General features: G+C 39.0%; 1 protein-coding gene across 1 annotated transcript; it reads left to right on the forward strand.

The window, feature by feature from the left end:
* Positions 1-536: 536 nt before the first annotated feature.
* AQP4 (aquaporin 4) lies at positions 537-14,363 on the forward strand. The gene is made up of 5 exons (XM_007974384.3): positions 537-745; positions 3,810-4,224; positions 5,111-5,275; positions 5,554-5,634; positions 9,911-14,363. Exons 1-5 carry the CDS (start codon positions 714-716, stop codon positions 10,187-10,189), a joined length of 972 nt encoding a protein of 323 aa, XP_007972575.1. The 5' UTR covers positions 537-713; the 3' UTR covers positions 10,190-14,363.
* Positions 14,364-19,621: the final 5,258 nt, after the last annotated feature.

Below are 19,621 nucleotides of genomic sequence, written 5' to 3' on the forward strand. Positions count from 1 at the left end.
CCTGTCCCTAGGTTTCCAGAGGTTAAATTTACCTACAGTTCCCCATAATTTCATCCCCATCCAACTTTGATATTTTTTAAGTTTGCTACTTCTTTCCCCCAGATTATTAATATAACAGTCAGGTGAGCACCTAGAGCAGTCTTATTTCCTGTATTTCCTATGTTTCCTTATTTTTATTGTCCAAATCAGTGCTGCCTGTGCTATAAATGGAGCTGCAGTTATATGTTGTGCTTATAATACTTCTTCTCAGATCAAAAACTTCAAACAGAATTCATTGGCTAAAAAATAAATGCACCGAAGTGTCTATCTCAATTCATCTCAACTGCTGGATTATACAAATTCATTTTCTAATAGTTGCCCGATTTAAACTACAACATATAACCAAACAAGACAAATTCTGAACAATTCTTCGTGGTAGGAAGAATTCAAATAAAGATTTGAGGAAATCCTCATTTTCAAACGTTACTGGCTGAAAAAAATAAACATAACGTAAGTAAATGTTTTTGCATTCCTGAAATGCCCTGTGTCTACAGTGATCAGGTACAGAAAAGTTACTTCAAGTTCAAATATAACTTAGCGATTGCCACATGGTGCAGAATCTTTCCACCCCTAACACTCCAAAAACCCAATCAGACAAGTGGCCGTAATCTGACTCCCAGCACACAGGGAGCTGCGGGGCAGGCAATGAGAGCTGCACTCTGGCTGGGGAAGGCATGAGTGACAGACCCACAGCAAGGCGGTGGGGGTAAGTCCTTCTTTGCCTTAAGGGATCAATGCTCAGGGCCAAAAGATGAAACTGTCTATTTTATTACAGATGTTTGTGCCTTCTTAGGCAGAATCTGGAAGGCAGCTATGGGGCAGGTGGGTGGTTCTTTTAGATCTAAGTGCTGGGCATTTTCAGAAGAGAGGCATAGAGAAGGTAGAAGAAAAGGGATGCTTTTTAGGCAAATCCTCCGTATGTTTGAGATCTGCAAAAGCCCAGGAAAATTACCTTATGGAGGTAAATCTAGCTATAGTGCATTTCATCAGAAAAATTACTCACCCAGATGCTCAGCTGTCCTGGAGTGGATGAGGCTGAGTGTTCAGCTAGAAAATGATGTGTCCGATTCGGTACAACCGGGTCACATCAACAAATCCCCTTTGTTCTGGGGTAAAAGAAGCAAAACTAATTGTATTGATCATTTCCAGTGAGTGTGAACACGTAAGGGAACACTGACACTAAAAACAGGGTGCTATGGGTGACGCTGGGGTGAGCCCTCATAAGGCCAGAGATATGTCTATACTGCCAGCAAACTTCAGGGTTCACAGCCTACTGAGGCTGGTACATCTGCCTTGGAAGGAGATCAGATTTTTGTGGATTAAAAAAAAAAAAAAGCTAAAAACATTCTTAAAGAGTACGTTTATGTTTTGTTTTCAAGTTTTGCACTCTTTTAAATTTCTCTGGCTGATGAAAATTTGAAGCTGAAAGAGCAACTGAGTTTCTTAAATTAGGTCTCTGGAGAGGTAGACAGGTGCATGAGAGACCAAGCAGGGAGAGAACTCGGGAAACGGCAGAAATGAGAGGTGAAGGGGGTGAGCAGGGGGGCTGGCCTTTTCTGGGTCCCACCTCGCCTGGTGTCTCCTGCGGGGCTGAGAAGGACGTTTCTTGCCCACCTAGCTTCCTTAGCCTCCTGTTTTGTCCTCCTCCTTCTCCCCACTAACCCTGACCACAAACAGCACCTGTGATCGCATTTTGCCCCCTTTGCCATCCCGGCTACAGCCCTGGGCTGCCAGTGAGTTCAGAAGTGACTCTCCTAACTTCTTCAATGTGTGACTTTCCTGAGTTTGCCCTCTTTGGGAATATTTTTAGTGTCTCCTCCAGGGTGCCCTCCCTGCCCCATTCCAACTACCGTTTTTGTTTCTTTACATTGTCTTCCTCTAGACAGTATGATGTCATTGTTATCCCACCTGGGGTTTTTCATACTTCTGAGATTTGCTTCACTGGGGCAGGGGAAGCATGGGATGTGGCTGGCCACCCTGCTGTGGAGCCAGCTCTTCCTTTATCCTGCCACCCAGGCTTAGGCAAGAAAGGGTTTTTCACTCTCCACCTCTAAAGCAAAGCCCCGTAGCAAACTAAGGCTGGAAATTCCCCTCACCCTTTTTGGCACTGCATTTCCTCACTACCCATGCAGAGAGCAGGCTCCCGGGAACATTCAGTGACATGGGGAAATGAGGGCCCCACAATTTGTCAGAGAGAAAGCCACAATAATACTAATATCTTAAAGTACTTGACTTTCTTACCTAACCCCTTACGTGGTCCTCTGCAATTAGATTCTCTGGTAAATGCTCTCCATACTTCTTGGCTCTCATGACTATCACAGGCAAAGGACAAGGGCAAAAGTCTTAGATGACATGGTAACTGGGGTAATTGCCCCCACAAAAGGGCAATCCTAGCCATTTCCTCCCAGAATGAGCAGTTGGCATCCATATCGTCAAACCACCCCTTCTCTGCTCCAAAGACCTAATGACAGCAAGAGGGATATAGACGGGAGGAGAAGGCGTCCCTCTCCCAGACTGCCTGCCCACCGCCCTCCCCCGAGAAACTCCGCAAGGTGAGACGCACTGTCCTCTAAGCCCATGTAACAGAAAGCCATCAAGAAGACCTTAGAGAAAAGCCGTTTTCCATAGAGCCTTCTGCTCAGGGGCCCAAAGTTTCCCTAGCCACACCCCCTTTTCCTGACTTCCCGAGCTCTGCACCATGAAGGCAAGAAGGGTACAGGGGCATTGCTGGCACACCGCACAGGCTCCCTTTGGCAGGTTTATCTGCAATTGTACGGTCAGGGTCAAGGGGTGAGAGAGAGTCGGGCACGAGGAGAGGCTGTCCTTCCTCCCCTAAAAGCATCCCCCACTCCCATCTCTCCCCTCTCCAGCGGCCAGGATGCAGCCGGGCCGGCGGGCAGGCCGGCGGGCTCGCGGGGCCGCTTGTGTGTGTGCACCTGGCTGCCGCCCCGGAGCCTGGCACGAGCCGGGAATGGCCGCTGCTCCGCCCTCTGAGAGGCGCTGCAGGCTCCCTGGGGACGGAGGTTGATATGTCCCTGTGCCGCGCGCCCAGATCTGGGCGGTGCGCGGCGTCCCTTGGGCAGGCTCAGCTCCCGGGCTCCTCCCGCTGGCTGGCAGCCTGCTCGCTCCTGGCGCAAAGGAGAGTGAGGGAGTGTCGCTGTTCCAGCTGAGGCCCCGTCTGTTCCCATCGCCCTAGCTAGTCACCAGAAGCTCCTCTCCCCTCAATGAGTTCACTTTCTCAAAAGACAGTCTTCAGCACCCCGGCTTCCTAGAAGTCTTCCCCCTTAATCCAGAGTCTTGGGGGAGGGGGAGATTTTCAGAATGCCATTTCAAAGCAATCAAATGCAAAGCTAGAAAAGACGACCCCCCCCCCCCCCACGCATACCTTGTTTTAATGCTTTATGTTCAAAATATAAGTGGCATGTAAAATGTACTTGAAACTTAAAAACTTGCTCTAAGGGAATTAAGTACAAGGCAAATATATTTTATTCTTAATCTTTTTTAAGGAATTTGATTTAGACATTTTCCTTTCTAGGGATAATTTTCCAGTGAAACTGGATGATCTTTGAATATTAAATCAAAGGAGACTAGAATAACAGTCTCTTGACTATGCATGAAGGAGCTTTAGCAGAAGCATTCTTTCTTGGTGTTCTGATCACGCTTGGCAGCACCTGCCCACAGTACCCGAAGATGGCGGGCCTTGTTCCCTTCATCCAAATTCATAAACCTGGGTGTAGTGGCTTCTGATGATGACTTGTTTCTCTTTTCAGTAAGTGTGGACCGTTGTGTACCAGAGAGAACATCATGGTGGCTTTCAGAGGGGTCTGGACTCAAGCTTTCTGGAAAGCAGTCACAGCGGAATTTCTGGCCATGCTTATTTTTGTTCTCCTCAGCCTGGGATCCACCATCAACTGGGGTGGAACAGAAAAGCCTTTACCGGTCGACATGGTTCTCATCTCCCTTTGCTTTGGACTCAGCATTGCAACCATGGTGCAGTGCTTTGGCCACATCAGCGGTGGCCACATCAACCCTGCAGTGACTGTGGCCATGGTGTGCACCAGGAAGATAAGCATCGCCAAGTCTGTCTTCTACATTGCAGCCCAGTGCCTGGGGGCCATCATTGGAGCAGGAATCCTCTATCTGGTCACACCTCCCAGTGTGGTGGGAGGCCTGGGAGTCACCATGGTAGCGTCTTTAGCTATTTTCAAACTAGGACTCCAAGCTTCTTGCAAACTCTTTGCTAAATAATGCCTTGGTGGTCATGAGGCACATCCCTAAAATAGCTAATTCACTCCTAAGGAATTTTTGGATGATTCTTAATAGTGTGAAAACTGATTCTGGCAGTATTTAGGTATATCTGTAAGAAATCATTGTTTGCTCCTGAGTGCCTTAAAAATAACAAAATCTAGGTGGCCTGAAAATTGTGTTGGTTTTTACCTCTCCTTCTCCCATTCCAGTTACTATATTGACTTTATATTTAGTTTAATGCATTTTCCTTACAATTATTTGTTCACTAGCAGAAAAAAACTATTTTCTTGTCATGTTCATAAGATGTGCAATGATCTACATAAAGCGTTGTGCTTAAAAAACATAGACATCCGATCCTAGTTTTGTTCTTAGCTGATTAGGAGTATCAATTGTTAACTCAGCATCAGGGCTGATTTAAAAAAAAAAAAAAGCACATGGCTTAAATTTTAATTGAAATATATATTAATTAATTTAAACCTAATTAATGGATTTAATCATTACCTTATGCAATTACAAGGCTCTCAAGAAATTCTTTTACGAGTAAGTGCTGCAGTGGCACATTTTGCTTCCTTTGTAGAAAAGGACATTCAGCACAAACTCCTGCTTGGTCATTGTAAGAGTAATTATCTGTGATGACCCAAAATGAATGTAAATTTATTCCTTCTTTTTGGGGGGTGAGAGAAGGAAGGTCTCAGTTGAAGGTGGGGTAGAAGACTTACCTTTATTTTTACAAGGATCAAATGTGCCTTTCACAGTGATACTAATACATTGTCATCGAAAATACTCTTGCTGCAATTCTGATGGAATATTTTTCTTTCTCTAGGTTCATGGAAATCTTACCGCTGGTCATGGTCTCCTGGTTGAGTTGATAATCACATTTCAGTTGGTGTTTACTATCTTTGCCAGCTGTGATTCCAAAAGGACTGATGTCACTGGCTCAATAGCTTTAGCAATTGGATTTTCTGTTGCAATTGGACATTTATTTGCAGTAAGTTTCCAAGTCCATTTATATAATCAATCCCACCTCATTTATCCTCAGTCTAGCTGGCCTGAAGATGTTGTGTTTCACAGCAGTTGCTCTTTAGTATCCAGCCATGACTGTCCATTTTAGGTTATAATTTTTCCAACTGCACAATAAGAATGTTGATCTAGCTGCTAACATCTTGAGGTTCCTCTAAGTGACAAATGACAGCAAATTGCAATGAATGATACTTGCTAGTAGCCCTGTTTCAGCAATGTCTGAAGTTGTTTTCTTGTTTCCTATAGATCAATTATACTGGTGCCAGCATGAATCCCGCCCGATCCTTTGGACCTGCAGTTATCATGGGAAATTGGGAAAACCACTGGGTAACCCTCATATTGATAGTCCCTATCTTCCTACAGTTGAGGACAATTACCTGTGGGACTCTTTTATTTTTCATTATCTTGCTTACTAGTTTCTCTTGCATTTCTCCAACCCTGACCCCCACTTTATTTATATCTTTTATAAAGACTAGGGAAAGACTAGCACAGATCTGCTGTAAAACATCTCTTATATCTGTTCTAGGCCTTCAATAATAGTCCTTTCCTTTTCTGAAGCACTATTTTAGACACTGTACCTGACAGATTGCAGCAGAATACACTGTATATAGAGGGTGCCCATGTGGATCAAGTTAAAGTCAGCATGGTGTAGTAAATACGGTGTTTAAATAATTGAAAGTAAAGTCTTCCCAGCAATAACAGAAAAAAATTGCAAAAAAAAAAAAAAAAAAAAAAAGAATGAAATACTTAAAAGCGCTGCCCATAGCAAAGATATTTACCCTTTTTTGTTTACAAATGCATAAACTCAATTAATAGTATGTAAGTTGCAAATATTTGAACTGCAGATGGTGTCGAATAAATAATGCAAAGGTTTGTGCTATCATCACCATAACCGTAACTGGAAAAATGAATGACTCACAGAAAAGGCTCACTTTTCAGTCTCAAACCCAACCTATTATAAATAAATATTTATGAATGTAGTAGCAGCGCTTCCAGAGAATAGCAGTGTCCATTTAAAAATATTATTATTAATTTTGTTTCAGTTGTTTCTCACAGCAAAGAAATTTAAATCCTTTACAATTCAATAAGTAATGCAGCAATTGTGAAGGCCACCAACATGCTAACTTACAATAGCCAATAAAAATATGCGACCTGTAAGCCAGCTTCAAAGAGGGCTGGCTTTTATTATAGCTTACATATTGCAAATGTCACTTGCAACTTTAAAAAATTCATGAATATAACAGAATATGCCCCTTGTGTTTATTCAGACAGTGATTACTGACCTAGTCACAGCCATTCATCTATGGTATACACTGCAAAGGACAAGAAAATGCACCACTGCTCTGTGCATTCACTTCTAAGAAAAGTATACCAAATCTTTAAAAGTAATCTACAGCATTAAATAACAGAATGAGAGTCAGTGTTCAAATCAAGACTTGGCCAACAATGCCACCCATGAGATTAGTCATTTTGCCACTGATACCTCCATTTTTGTGTCAAAAAACGTTACTATATTAACAGAAACGGAAATTTCTAGTGAGTAGTATATGATCTTTTTTTTCTTCTTCTTTTTGAGATGGAGTCTTGCTCCGTTGCCCAGGCTGGAGTGCAGTGGCACGATTTCGGCTTGCTGCAACCTCCTCTTCCTGGGTTCAAGAGATTCTCCTACCTCAGCCTCCCGAGTAGCTGGGATTACAGGTGCACGCCACCATGCCCAGCTAATTTTTGTATTTTTTCATAGAGACAGGGTTTCACCATGTTGGCCAGGCTGGTCTCGAACTCCTGACCTTAGGTGATCCACCCGCCTCAGCCTCCCAAAGTGCTGGGATTACAGGCGTGAGCCACAGTACCCAGTCCTGATCTTATAATGAAAATATAACTTTCAGTTCAACAAATTAAATTGAAACGATTTTGTCATTAAAAACTTATAGTTAAATTTATAAGCACTTGAAAATGTAGATGAAAATATATATTTTATTAATTACTTGTCAGTTGTAGTAAGCTAGTTAAAATTTAAATAGTAGGAAAATTCTTAGCTTGTTGATTAAACCAAAAGTTTCCCATGTTATATTATACCAAACTTAATTCTACTAAAAATAGCAATGGTTATATGAAATTTAGAACTAATTTAAAGTATATTTGTAGGTAGAGAGATTAGGAATAACATTAAAATATTAATTGGGTTTTTTGTATAGTATAATGACATTATTTTATTTTCTTTACACTTTTACACATTTTCTAGATTTTTAGCAATAAAGAGTCTTTAAAGTACACATGACTTCATTTTGAAATAGCAACCTGACACTGAGATTTGTTTATTTTTGAAAACATGCATCTAGGTATCTCACTCATAGATGTTTTGGAAAGGGTAGTAATTATTTTGCTGTTCTGGTCTCCCTCGTGGGATTTGTAGCCTGTGGAATAGTATATGTCTAATGAGACCTTACTAAAGGAACAAAAAGCAAAGACATTTAGAGGAGGGCTCCCATTTCTCCTTTAAAAGAGCATAGAGAAGATAAAGGCTCATATGGGTTTTTTCATGTTCAAGAGAGGAACTTGATTCTTCCAGCCACTCTAACAACAGTTTACCCGTGAATGTTATGTCTTCAGCCTCAGCTTAAATTTTGAACTTTATTTAAATCTTACAATGAGGATGCAAACTGAGATTAATCTGCAGAGGGTGTTTTAAACAAAAAGCATCCATCATGTTTTTTTTCAAATGAGTAATACAGTGGTAAACAGTATACTACAGTGTTTGGAACAGTGTTTCAAAAGAGAGGTTTTCATTTCGTTTTTTGTTTGTTTGTTTGTCTGAGACAGGGTCTTACACTGCTGCCCAGGCTGGAGTACAGTGACATGATCATGGCTCACTGCAGCCTCAACCTCCCTAGGCTCAAGTGATCCTCCTATCTCAGCCTCCCAAGTAGCTGGGACTACAGGTGCACACCACCAAGCCCAGCTAATTTTTTTTGTATTTTGTAGAGACAGGGTTTCACCATGTTGCTCAGGCTGAATCGAACTCCTGGGCTCAAGCGATCCACCCACCTTGGCCTCCCAAACTGCTGAGATTACAGGGGTGAGCCACTGTGCCCAGCCTCAAATGAGAGGTTTGAAGTCAGACAGGTCAGAAATCTCAGCTCAACCATTTGCTAAGCACAAAATCTTAAGCAAGCCTCTTACCCTCTCAGAGTGTCACTCTTCTTTTCATAAAATGGGAAGAATAATAATATTTATCTCATAGATTATTGTTAGAATTAAATGAGATTATACAAGAAAAGTGCCAAGTACGGCTGGCTCAGGGACAGTGCTCAACAAGCAGGGTTTCTGTTGACCAAGTGCGTCTGCTGAATAAGTGTCTAATATCCTACAGCACACATGTGTTCTAAAGCAAATGTCTGCACTTCATTCAAACTCAAAACTTTATTCTAGGTGCATAGCTAATACGTAATAATAATTTCCGGCCGGGCACGGTGGCTCACACCTGTAATCCCAGCACTTTGGGAGGCCGAGGTGGGCGGAACACAAGGTTAGGAGATTGAGACCATCCTGGGTAACACGATGAAACCCTGTCTCTACTAAAAATACAAAAATTTAGCCGGGCGTGGTGGCGGACGCCGGTAGTCCCAGCTACTCGGGAGGCTGAGGCAGGAGAATGGCGTCAACCTGGGAGGCGGAGCTTGCAGTGAGCCGAGATCGTGCCACTGCACTCCAGCCTGGGCAACAGAGGGAGACTCCATCTCAAAATAATAATCATCATCATCATCATCATCATCATCTCCATTTATTGAAATCCTATGGAATTGCTACTTCTCAACTAGCCATAAACTCATGTTTTTTCACCAAGCCACCACCGTAAGAACCACATAGATAAAAGCTATCTGCACAGTAATGAACACATGAGGTTTTCATTTAAATCAAATCACCAAATTTTGGAAGCCTGGAATGACGCAGATAGTACTAAGAACTAAAAACTATTAAGTACTTTACAAGTATTATTGCACTTAATCCTTTTACCCCATGAGGTTTGTATTATTATAATCCCCACTTTACAGATGGGGAAAGTAAGGCTTTGAAAGTTAAGTAACTGATACAAGCACTCACGGCTCTGCTAAGTGGTAGAGCTGGGTTGGTTTTGATCATGCTGACCTGAATAATGGAATCCCCAAAAGATAAAATCTGTGTGATGATCATGATTACGCAGGAAACCGGTGAAAGATGGCAATATTGAGAAAATAAGAGAAGGACTCTCTAGAAATTTTTTTTCTATATTAAAGAATTCTTAGTGCACTTAATTTGTAATACCACCAAAGAGGAGCTATCTTTACATTAAGGATTATTATAAGATGGAAAGAACATAATTAATGAAAAGAGAATAGGAGATGAAACAGTTCCTTCTTGTTTTCTGTTCAAATGCTGTTTAATGATTTATGGATCTCTGATGAGGATTTGGTGTTTTTTCTTATTTCCTCTCCAATTCCCCTCTTTTTGATGCATGACACAAATACACTCTTAATTTAACCCAGCTAGATTATATATTCACGAGCTGCTCAATGGAATAGCTTCTCTCTACTTATAACTCTATCCTCTTCCATCTTTTCCTTAGATATATTGGGTTGGGCCCATCATAGGAGCTGTCCTCGCTGGTGGCCTTTATGAGTATGTCTTCTGTCCAGATGTTGAACTCAAACGTCGTTTTAAAGAAGCCTTCAGCAAAGCTGCCCAGCAAACAAAAGGAAGCTACATGGAGGTGGAGGACAACAGGAGTCAGGTAGAGACAGATGACCTGATTCTAAAACCTGGAGTGGTGCACGTGATTGACATTGACCGGGGAGAGGAGAAGAAAGGAAAAGACCAGTCCGGAGAGGTATTGTCTTCAGTATGACTAGAAGATCGCACTGAAAGCAGACAAGACTCCTTAGAACTGTCCTCAGATTTCCTTCCACCCATTAAGGAAACAGATTTATTATAAATTAGACATGTGCAGGTTTGTTGTTTCATGTCATATTAGTCAGTCTAAACAATAAATATTTCATAAATTAGCAAGGAGGAAAGGAAGAAACCTACTGTGAATTTCAAATCTAAAAAAAGAAATATTTTTAAAATATGCTTAAGCAAATATATACCTATTTTATCTAGTTACCTTTCATTAACAACCAATTTTAAATGTGTGTCAAGATTTGGTTAAGTCTTGCCTGACAGAACTCAAAGACACGTCTATCAGCTTATTCCCTCTCTACTGGGATATTGGTATGGTCAATTCTTATTTGAATATTTATTCTGTTAAACTAAGTTTAACAATGGCAAAATACAGTATGTCACAGTCATGCACATAAAAGAGAGAAAGTATAACAAGCTCTTTCATGAGCAATCCCTTATTTATAGAGTACCTCAGCAAAAGAGTATTAGCCCGTGTCACTGCTAATCAGTTACTTTCCTTCCATTTGTATCACAAATATCCAAGTTTCAATTCTAACTTCAATTCATAGTATTTCTTCTTCCTCCTCACTGCCTAAAGTAATGTGGGACTAAAGCCCAGAAATTTGAAAAGAATATTCAGAAACCCTTCCCAAATCATAAGAGCACCTATTGAGATGCAAGACAAGCAGACTCATAAAATCTTGTAGAGGCAGAGGAAAAGTTACCATCATACGAAAATCACAAACAAAAAGGAAATCTGTACTCTGGTATCAAATGGTTGATCTGTTTTCAGTGCACACCCTCAAATGCACCACACCAGTTTAATGATCTAAGCTTTTAACCCCTTTACCACTTTGCTTATTTTTTAAAAATTTATTGGCAAAACTGGGGATTTTGTTTGTAACTTTGGTTATCTATATTTAAACATTAGCTGAGACATATTTTTGATAACAAGAACTTAGCTAGTTGAGTCCTGGCTTTTTGTTGATTATTAAGCTGTGTTCACTCTAGAAGGTGTAAAGGCCCTGTCCCAATCTCTGCCCTCTCACTTCTCATGACATTTGTTGATAATCTTTACTGCATGTGTAATCATATTTGAGTGAATTAAAATGTATGACAGACAAGGTACAACATGGTTGTAGAATAAAATGGTAAGGACATCAGATCACTCTGTATTCAAAGCTTACCAGAAGACCAATCTTTCATTTCTGGATATATTGTACATAACCCAACACATTTTTAAAGTATTTTTGTTACTGACTCATTTACTTGTCAAAATAATTTGGCTTTTTGTCCTGCTTTGCCTTTTGTCAGTAGAATGTTCTCCAGAAACCCCAGTTTCTGTCATCTTAACTAGTCTAGTCTAGCTGTTATCTTAGACAAAGAACTGCAAATGTCAATTTCACTGAACAAAAGCTATTAGAAGTAAAGCAGAAACCTATCACTGCAAGGAGTGACTTGTGAATAACTGATGATCAAGGGCTGTCTTCTCTTAAGCATGGTTCCAACTGTGTGTCACTTTTTAGCATTAATGGCAGTTGTGTGTCTGTGGCAGTGAGATAATGGACCACTATTAAACCTGATTCTCTTCGGTGCTAGGAAAGAGTGATGTGTGAGATTCCCAGAGAGTCATCACACCAGTGTTATGCCTGGGAGTGCCATTGGCATACCGCAGGTGCCTAAATCCCAGTCCCCTTTCTCAGGGGGCGTGGCCACACCACACACTGTGCCAGTGACATACGGTTACTTCCTAGCAGAGATGGCACCTATGGAAACTAGGATGCAAATCTCCCAAAGATGGTTTGCACCGTCATTTCAAATGTTTGCACAATATACCACTTAGAGGCTTAAAATCAGGATGGTTCAGTTCAAAAGGTAATATCAACCATCAGCAAACATGTCAATTTAAAAATAAGTTCGGTTAACAAGGAAGTGTTAAACAGATTTTTTGAATACACTTACAATATACTGGCTTATAATCATTTTTATTCTGCCATATGGTTTATTTCATATACACTCACTTTTACACTCACTTCCAATTATAGTATTCAATAAGTTAGGGTTTAAAAAAAGTGAATGATGTTTTTGTAATTTGTTTCTAGTAGCTAGCAGAGAGCCTGGCACATAGTAGGTATTTGAAACAAGTGTGTTAATTAATAAAAATATATAAATCTCATTTGAGATTTAAGAATATAAATAATTTTCTTTTAATCTTTATTTTGCTCAATATTTAATAGGAAGCATGATTTCAAGGACTACTAAAGGAAGGCAATATAAATGTGAAAACCATAAAATATATTTTTTGCATTCTACTATTTTTAGGGGCATGAAATGAATGAAAGCTTTAGCACTTTTTTCCCCCTACATATGAGACAACATATTTTTTATTTCACTCAAGGCTCTGCCAGTAAAAAGTAATGAAATTGTACCTTTCTAATGACATCTATGCAGCAGGGGTCTATCGCCTTGTGGATGGCACCAAATTATCCAAGTGTATTAGAAGACTGGGGCTTTTTTCTTTAATCCCTTCTTATTAATGAAGTGCATAGTGCTGCTCCCAGGAGACCACTGCTGACAGATACACAGAGAAGAGATCAGAGAGGAAAAACTGGGAAGACATAAATGAATTATACCCAGCCATGAAACAATGCCAACTGTCTCTTCCCTAAGAAGGAGTACAATTACCCTAAAATTGTAAGGTGGTCCCTACACTGAAAACGCACATAGTTTGTCAAAAGTGTACAAAAGAGAAAGAGTCCGATTTTAAGCTTTCAGGGGACCAGAATTCGAATGTATGTTCCCATTGTTGAAGATAACATTTTCTTCAAAGAGCCTTAACCTTTTATACTGGAAGGAAATATTTTCTGGACCTAAATAGTTGCCTAAATTTAAGATTCCTACACGTTATTTCTGCCATTGATGCTTTTCCTAAACTCTTATACTATCTTTCTAACATCTGAGCCTTTTCTTAATGCAGCTCCTAGGTGCTAGCTAGAGCTGCTGCTCAGTATTGAAGATTTTACAAGAAGATTAGAAATCTTTGGAAAATATCTGTGATGAAATTGAGCTATATGATTTATTAGAGATCTGACTCCAAGGAGCACAGAATACTGTTCTCAGACCATGGAATCAGACAACACGTGTATTGGTTTAAACTCGATAATAACAGGAAAATCCCAAAATAGAGCAGTAAATTCAAATGGTAGGATGAATCCTGGAAAACCTCCGATTGCAGCATGTTGACACCAACCTCACATGTTATGAACATTTCACAGAGAAATTGCCTTTGTGACAACTGAAGATGGCACAGACATCTTCTGTGTCTGAGGGGCACAGACAATCTTATCAAACAATGTAAAAGCCAATATAAATTCTCATTGTAAGTACTATGGAATATGCAAATTCAGAACATTTTATACCTAAAGGTAATTCTGTCTTTCCTAATGTGTTTATAACACGAAAATTATTGGAAGATATGGTTACTATTTGGAAAGCATAATGTAACAAAACTCTCCTTCATTACCACAAATTTTGTGAGTTTAGTACTTTACAGATTGTCCCATAAGGTCAGTAGCTTTTGAAACCCATAATTCTCCAAAATAAATGAAAGACATTTAATTTGAGGATCAAAAATTGTGGTCACTTTTGCAAATGACTACCTATAGCCTGTGAAAATACATTTCAAAAAATGTTATGTGCAATGAACACTAAATGTAAGAGCAGTTACAGTGTGACTCACTCATGTTAAAAAAATCAAAGAGCTAAAAAATACATCTAATTTATGTAACCCATTGGAATGTATTTCTAGGTTTTCTTCAGGATTAATTAAATAAACATGCAATTTATGAAAACATATAAACAATTATTTATCACTTTTATGACCCAAATCACAATAAAATTGTCATTTAGGATAAACTGGGGAGAATAGACTGAACATATGGTTATATTCACAGTTATTTATTAACTTAAATGTTATTCCAACATTAGAGCTAATGTTAAAAAGATTTAAACTGTAATGTCTAATATTTGGAATAATATATTAAAGTATTAGCATTGTGGTTGATTTTCACAAATTACGTTGCATCTTGTACTACTAAGCTCGTGAAAATAAACATTCGGATGTTTTAAAAGGTAAACATGTTTGATGAAGTTAAAAATTCATTTGTAGTTAGATCTTAAGATGATCCTTTAGAATGATCAGGAGGTTTTGATATTTAAGTATAATCAACACCAAAGGAAATGGTGGTAGGCCCATGAAATCAAATGTATTTTTTGAAAGCCTGCAGAGTGTACACTGTGAGATGCCCTGATACAGATAGTGAAAATTGTGTTTGTACAGGCTTAATTCTGAATGTCCACATCTATGCAAAATAAACCATTGGTTATCAGCTATCATTACGGTGAATCTAAAAGTGAAGACACAAACAACTGCCACTAGTATTGCTAAATAAATGATCCGTCCGCAGGCCATTTGGCAGATTCTGCCTACCCAGATGGATAATGTAGGCTCAATGAGTACTGGTTTAACCCGCTGGGTTCTTGGTTTCAGGGGCTTCTCAATTTTGAGAGGTTATACACTCTCAGTGGAAGACTAAGGACAATCATGTATGTAGTGTGCAACCCATCAGATGAGTGGTGAGTGATGCCTTAGGAGCCAGGTGGATAAGTACCTCACTTATAGCATTGGTCACACTGTAGTGAAATCATTGGTGTAGGTGTCTATCTCCTCCACTAGATTCTAAACTCCTTACTGTGTCTTATTTCTTCTGTATCTTCCCACTCCCACCTCTACCCGTTGGCACTGAGACGAGGCTTGACTTTTCACTCAATAAGTGCCTTTCACTCAATAAGTGCTTGTTGCACGGATAAAGAAAGAATTAATATCTTACAATCATTAGGAAATGTTCAATCTAGTTGGATTTTGCTGCATAGATGTGTGCTAAATATTTGAATTCTTATAGTTTCAGGTAGAAGCCCAAAATTAGCTCAAACACTAAAGAAAAAGGGAAATGCACACAAAGAATAAAACACTAATTGGATTTCTAAAATTTATACCTAATGTGTAGGCAACTAGACATGTTTTCATTGCTATATTTATACAATGGCCAGATGTTAGATGAAATTTAGCTCAATGAGTACTTCAGCAAAAAAAAAAGAAAAAAAAAAGTTTTTTAACAAGCATAGAAACCCACAGATATAAATGTCAGCTTGCTTTTGGATAATTAGTCCGTTTGGAAAATGTCCAAAACAATGTCACCTGAATTAATTCTTACTATTTTTCTGCTTTTCCACTTCTTCAATCTTTGGGTTTAAGGCAAATTAAGAACTCTAAAAAGCTGAGTTCAGTTCTTCAATTTCCACATGTTCAGAAATCTCTGGGAAATGATGATGATGTTTGTAATCTTTTTGCATACCACATGGCTGATGCTCAATATATGCGAGATGGATGGATGGATGGATGGATGGACGGATGGATGATGGATGGATGATGGATAGGTGGATAGATGGATGATAAATGATGGATAGATGGGTGGATGACAGAAACACTCTAATCTGGGAGTAAATGAAAATCATAGCCTGTATTCCTTCTATCCTTTCAAGGATTGCTTTTCATAGAAGAGTTATAGAATTATGAAAGCATCAGCCAAGGGTTTCAAGGGAAGAGGAGAAATGAATGCATTCGAATAATTATCAATTGTGAGCACATATATGGGAATTTTGAATGTATAAATATTATTCTCAAGTACTTAATATTCGAAGCTCATTGTGGGCCAAGCATTATTATCATTCCCATTTCCAAAGATGAGGTAACCAAGTGTCAAGGAAATTAAGTAAATTACCCAAAATCACATTTAAAGGTAAAGCAAAAACTGGCATACAGATCCCAATTGATCCCAATCCCCACATAGTTCCCCTAAATCACACAAAGTTTTCCCATTTGTCTATCAGCTTCATTTCCCACCAACTATGTTTCCTTTAAGTGGCAAAAAATAAAAACGTATTCTATCTATACCATGGGAACACCCCATGTCAACACCACCAAAGGGCAATAAAGTAAGTACTACAGGACCAGACTAAGTACTGTAGACCTTACAAAACGTCTCAAATAAGAGAATAGCGCTGACTGCTACAATGGGTTTAATTTAGGATACCCTGGATAATTTAAGAAATTTTTGGTTGTTTTATCCTTAGGAAAATATTACAAATCCCACTATTTGAAACATTTTTCATTTAGTCTAGAAAACAGAGTTGAGGATAACTGCAAAGTTAGTGAGAAGATCTTCCACATTTCAATATGAAAAATAATAACATTAGCTTTGTATTTTTGTGCGCTTACTCAAGTTTTACATAAGTTTACTTATTCCTCATAGAAGCCTTATAAGGTAGGTCTTGCTACTATTCCTATTTTTCAGGTAAAGAAACTGGAGCTGGGCCAGGCGCGGTGGCTCACGCCTGTAATTCCAGCACTTTGGGAGGCCGAGGCAGGCGGATTACCTGAGGTCAGGAGTCTAAGATCAGCCTGACCAACATGGTAAAACCCTATCTCTACAAAAAATACAAAAATTAGCTGGGCGTAGTGGCACACGCTTGTAATCCCAGCTACTAGGGAGGCTGAGAGGAGAGAATCACTCGAACCCGAGTGGCAGAGGCTGCAGTGAGCAGAGATTGCGCCAGTGCACTCCAGCCTGGGTGACAGAGTGAGAAAAAAATAAAAATAAATAAACAGAAAGGGAGGGGGGGGGGGGAATGAAAAGGAAGGAAGGAAGGAAGGAAGGAAGGAAGGAAGGAAGGAAGGAAGGAAGGAAGGAAGGAAGGAAGGAAGGAAGGAAGGAAAGAAGGGAGGGAAGAAGGGAGGGAAGAAGGGAGGGAGGGAGGGAGGGAAAAAGAGAGAAAGAGAAAGAGAGAGAAAGAAAGAAAGAAAAGAAAGAAAAGAAAGAAAGAAAGAAAGAAAGAAAGAAAGAAAGAAAGAAAGAAAGAAAGAAAGAAAAGAAAAGAAAAGAGAAAAGAAAAGAGAGAGAGAAAGAAAGAAAGAGAAAGAAAGGGAGAAAGAATGACTGCACTCTAAGGATAGTAAATAACTTGTTCAAAGACACACAGCTACTAAGCCATAGAAGTAGGATTCGAACCCAGGCAGTCTTTCTGTAGCTCTCTACTCTTAGTCACTGCCTGTGTTGCCTCTTACCTGTGGCGCTTTGGGGTTCCACTAGTTTCAGCTTTCATTATCTGCTTTTTCCAAGCCTTTGACTTTTTCATATCCAACAGAGATTGCAGTGCATTGGAACTCTTCAGTAGTTCCCGACTTAATCTATAATAATCATTTTGACCACCTCTGAAGGAAGATTTAAACACTCAAGTGCAAATGCCATGAAGATAAATCAGCTAAACTTACAACATATTTTTGAAAGGGACTTTGAATGGCCAATTAAATTCTTTATTTAGTGAGCGGGGCAGTGACAGAAACCTCTTATACAATATACCTTCCATTTTTCAGCTCAAATTTCCTTGTTAGCCTTTAATTTACCAAATGTGGTCATTTCTCTCTGCCTTTCATTGAGACTTAAGCTCTCATTTCAATTTCAATTGTCAATATGTATTTTACTCCTTCTTTACATATTAATCACCCGATTTATATATGCTTGAGTCCCTATTTTGTTCAAAGATCTATCACAAATTTTAATAAGTTAAATTTATTTATTAAATATTTATCAATTTTATTTTATAAAATTTAAATAAGAAAATCAGCAAGATGGTGTCCAGCAATCATCTGAGCTAGCGTTTGATCACTTACCCTAGATCAGCCTATAGAGTTGAAAGATTGGCTTTTTAAAAAATAAAACAAAATAAAAGTGGTGTGTGTGTGTGTGTGTGTGTATGTGTGTGTGTGTGCTTGAATGGGCCAAATTGTAACATTGTTACACTGCCAACAGCTTTGGGAAATGATTGGATAGAATGACTATTGCCAGTATTTTCTCTTTCTTTCAATAAAAAGACCAACATTTGCATTTATAAAAATAGGACTGAACATACCTATCACCATCCTGTTTCCAAACTACTGGATTATAGCCTAAGTCCCCAGACATTTTGACTTCACATTCTTGGAAGAAAAAAAAAAAAATCTTTAAAAATGTGGAAAAAATGTACTACCAATGACTATTTTTTAAATTTGGGGCCCTCAGAAAGGAAAGAGAGGAAAAGAGAAGAGGGAGGGAAGGACAGCACTCATCCCACAGTAGCAGCAAAGTAGATGGAAAGGGGCGCCCAGCTCTTCTGCCCTTGACTGAATGCAGGAATCACTAAGATGGCAGTTGCCCCTGTACGGAGAGAAGTCCCTGTGCTAAGTCAGCATGAACCTGTCATCCTATATTGTAATTAGTGCCCCAAAGAGAACTGGGCTATGCATTGTCTTTAACAAACTCAAGCCCGTATCTCAATTTTAATTGCCAAAATGTCAATTTAAAGGGAAACAGATTCTTCTTATGAAATGAAAAGACTCACTTGATTTCATCAGTGAATGCAGAATCTCGATTTCATCAATGAATGCAGAATACAAGCAGGATTTCTCCATTTCTCTCAAGAAATCTAGTCTCTAAAATTTATTTCTTTAAAGAAAAAAAGAAGAGTCTAAATTTTAGTACTTGGCTCCTGGAAAAGTTTCACCATATTAAGCTACTCCAAGATTTCAATGTCAAAACTTATCACAAAGGACTTGAGTTTTATCTTGTTGTTCCAAAAGCCGATATTATGGAAACAGTCACAGAACTGAGGAATGAGAGCAGCTGAGATTTCTCCAGTGACCTGAAGTAAGGAAGACTTGAGAAATTCAGATATAGATTATTCAGCCCTGTGGTGTTAGTACGTTGTGGTTAAATCATTCATATTCTTTGAACTCTAATAAAAAATTCTCATCAAACAATGACATTTTCATCTCATCAAAGTTTAATCACAAGAGTATTGTAATTCTGATTTTCTTCACCTCAGTTCAAATTGAAAGTAATTGTCAGACGTCATTTAATTCTAACCATTACATCCATTCTTATCTGTTCTCCCTCACATTATTATGGCCCATTGTGCTCTCCAAGAGGCATGTCATGTTTTTTCTATTATTCAAGCAGTTTTAAAAGAACTTTGTCACATACTTACAATTAAGGCTCATTTTAAAAAATAATTTGAGATGACAAATTAACATGAATGGAAAATGTTTTCTTGAAACACTAAGAGACATGAGGGGCAATAAATTCTAACTATTGAATTGTTTCATGTAAAAAACCACTTAATTGCCTGAACTTTTGATTGTTTCAAAAACATTCTTTGCAACTTCCAGAATGACGGACTTAAAATGAACAAAAGCAAAGAGGAAAATACAGCTTGTTTAATTTTCTTCCATTGATGTTTTGGG

Source organism: Chlorocebus sabaeus, chromosome 18 (assembly GCF_047675955.1).
Source record: "Chlorocebus sabaeus isolate Y175 chromosome 18, mChlSab1.0.hap1, whole genome shotgun sequence".
NCBI lineage: Eukaryota > Metazoa > Chordata > Mammalia > Primates > Cercopithecidae > Chlorocebus > Chlorocebus sabaeus.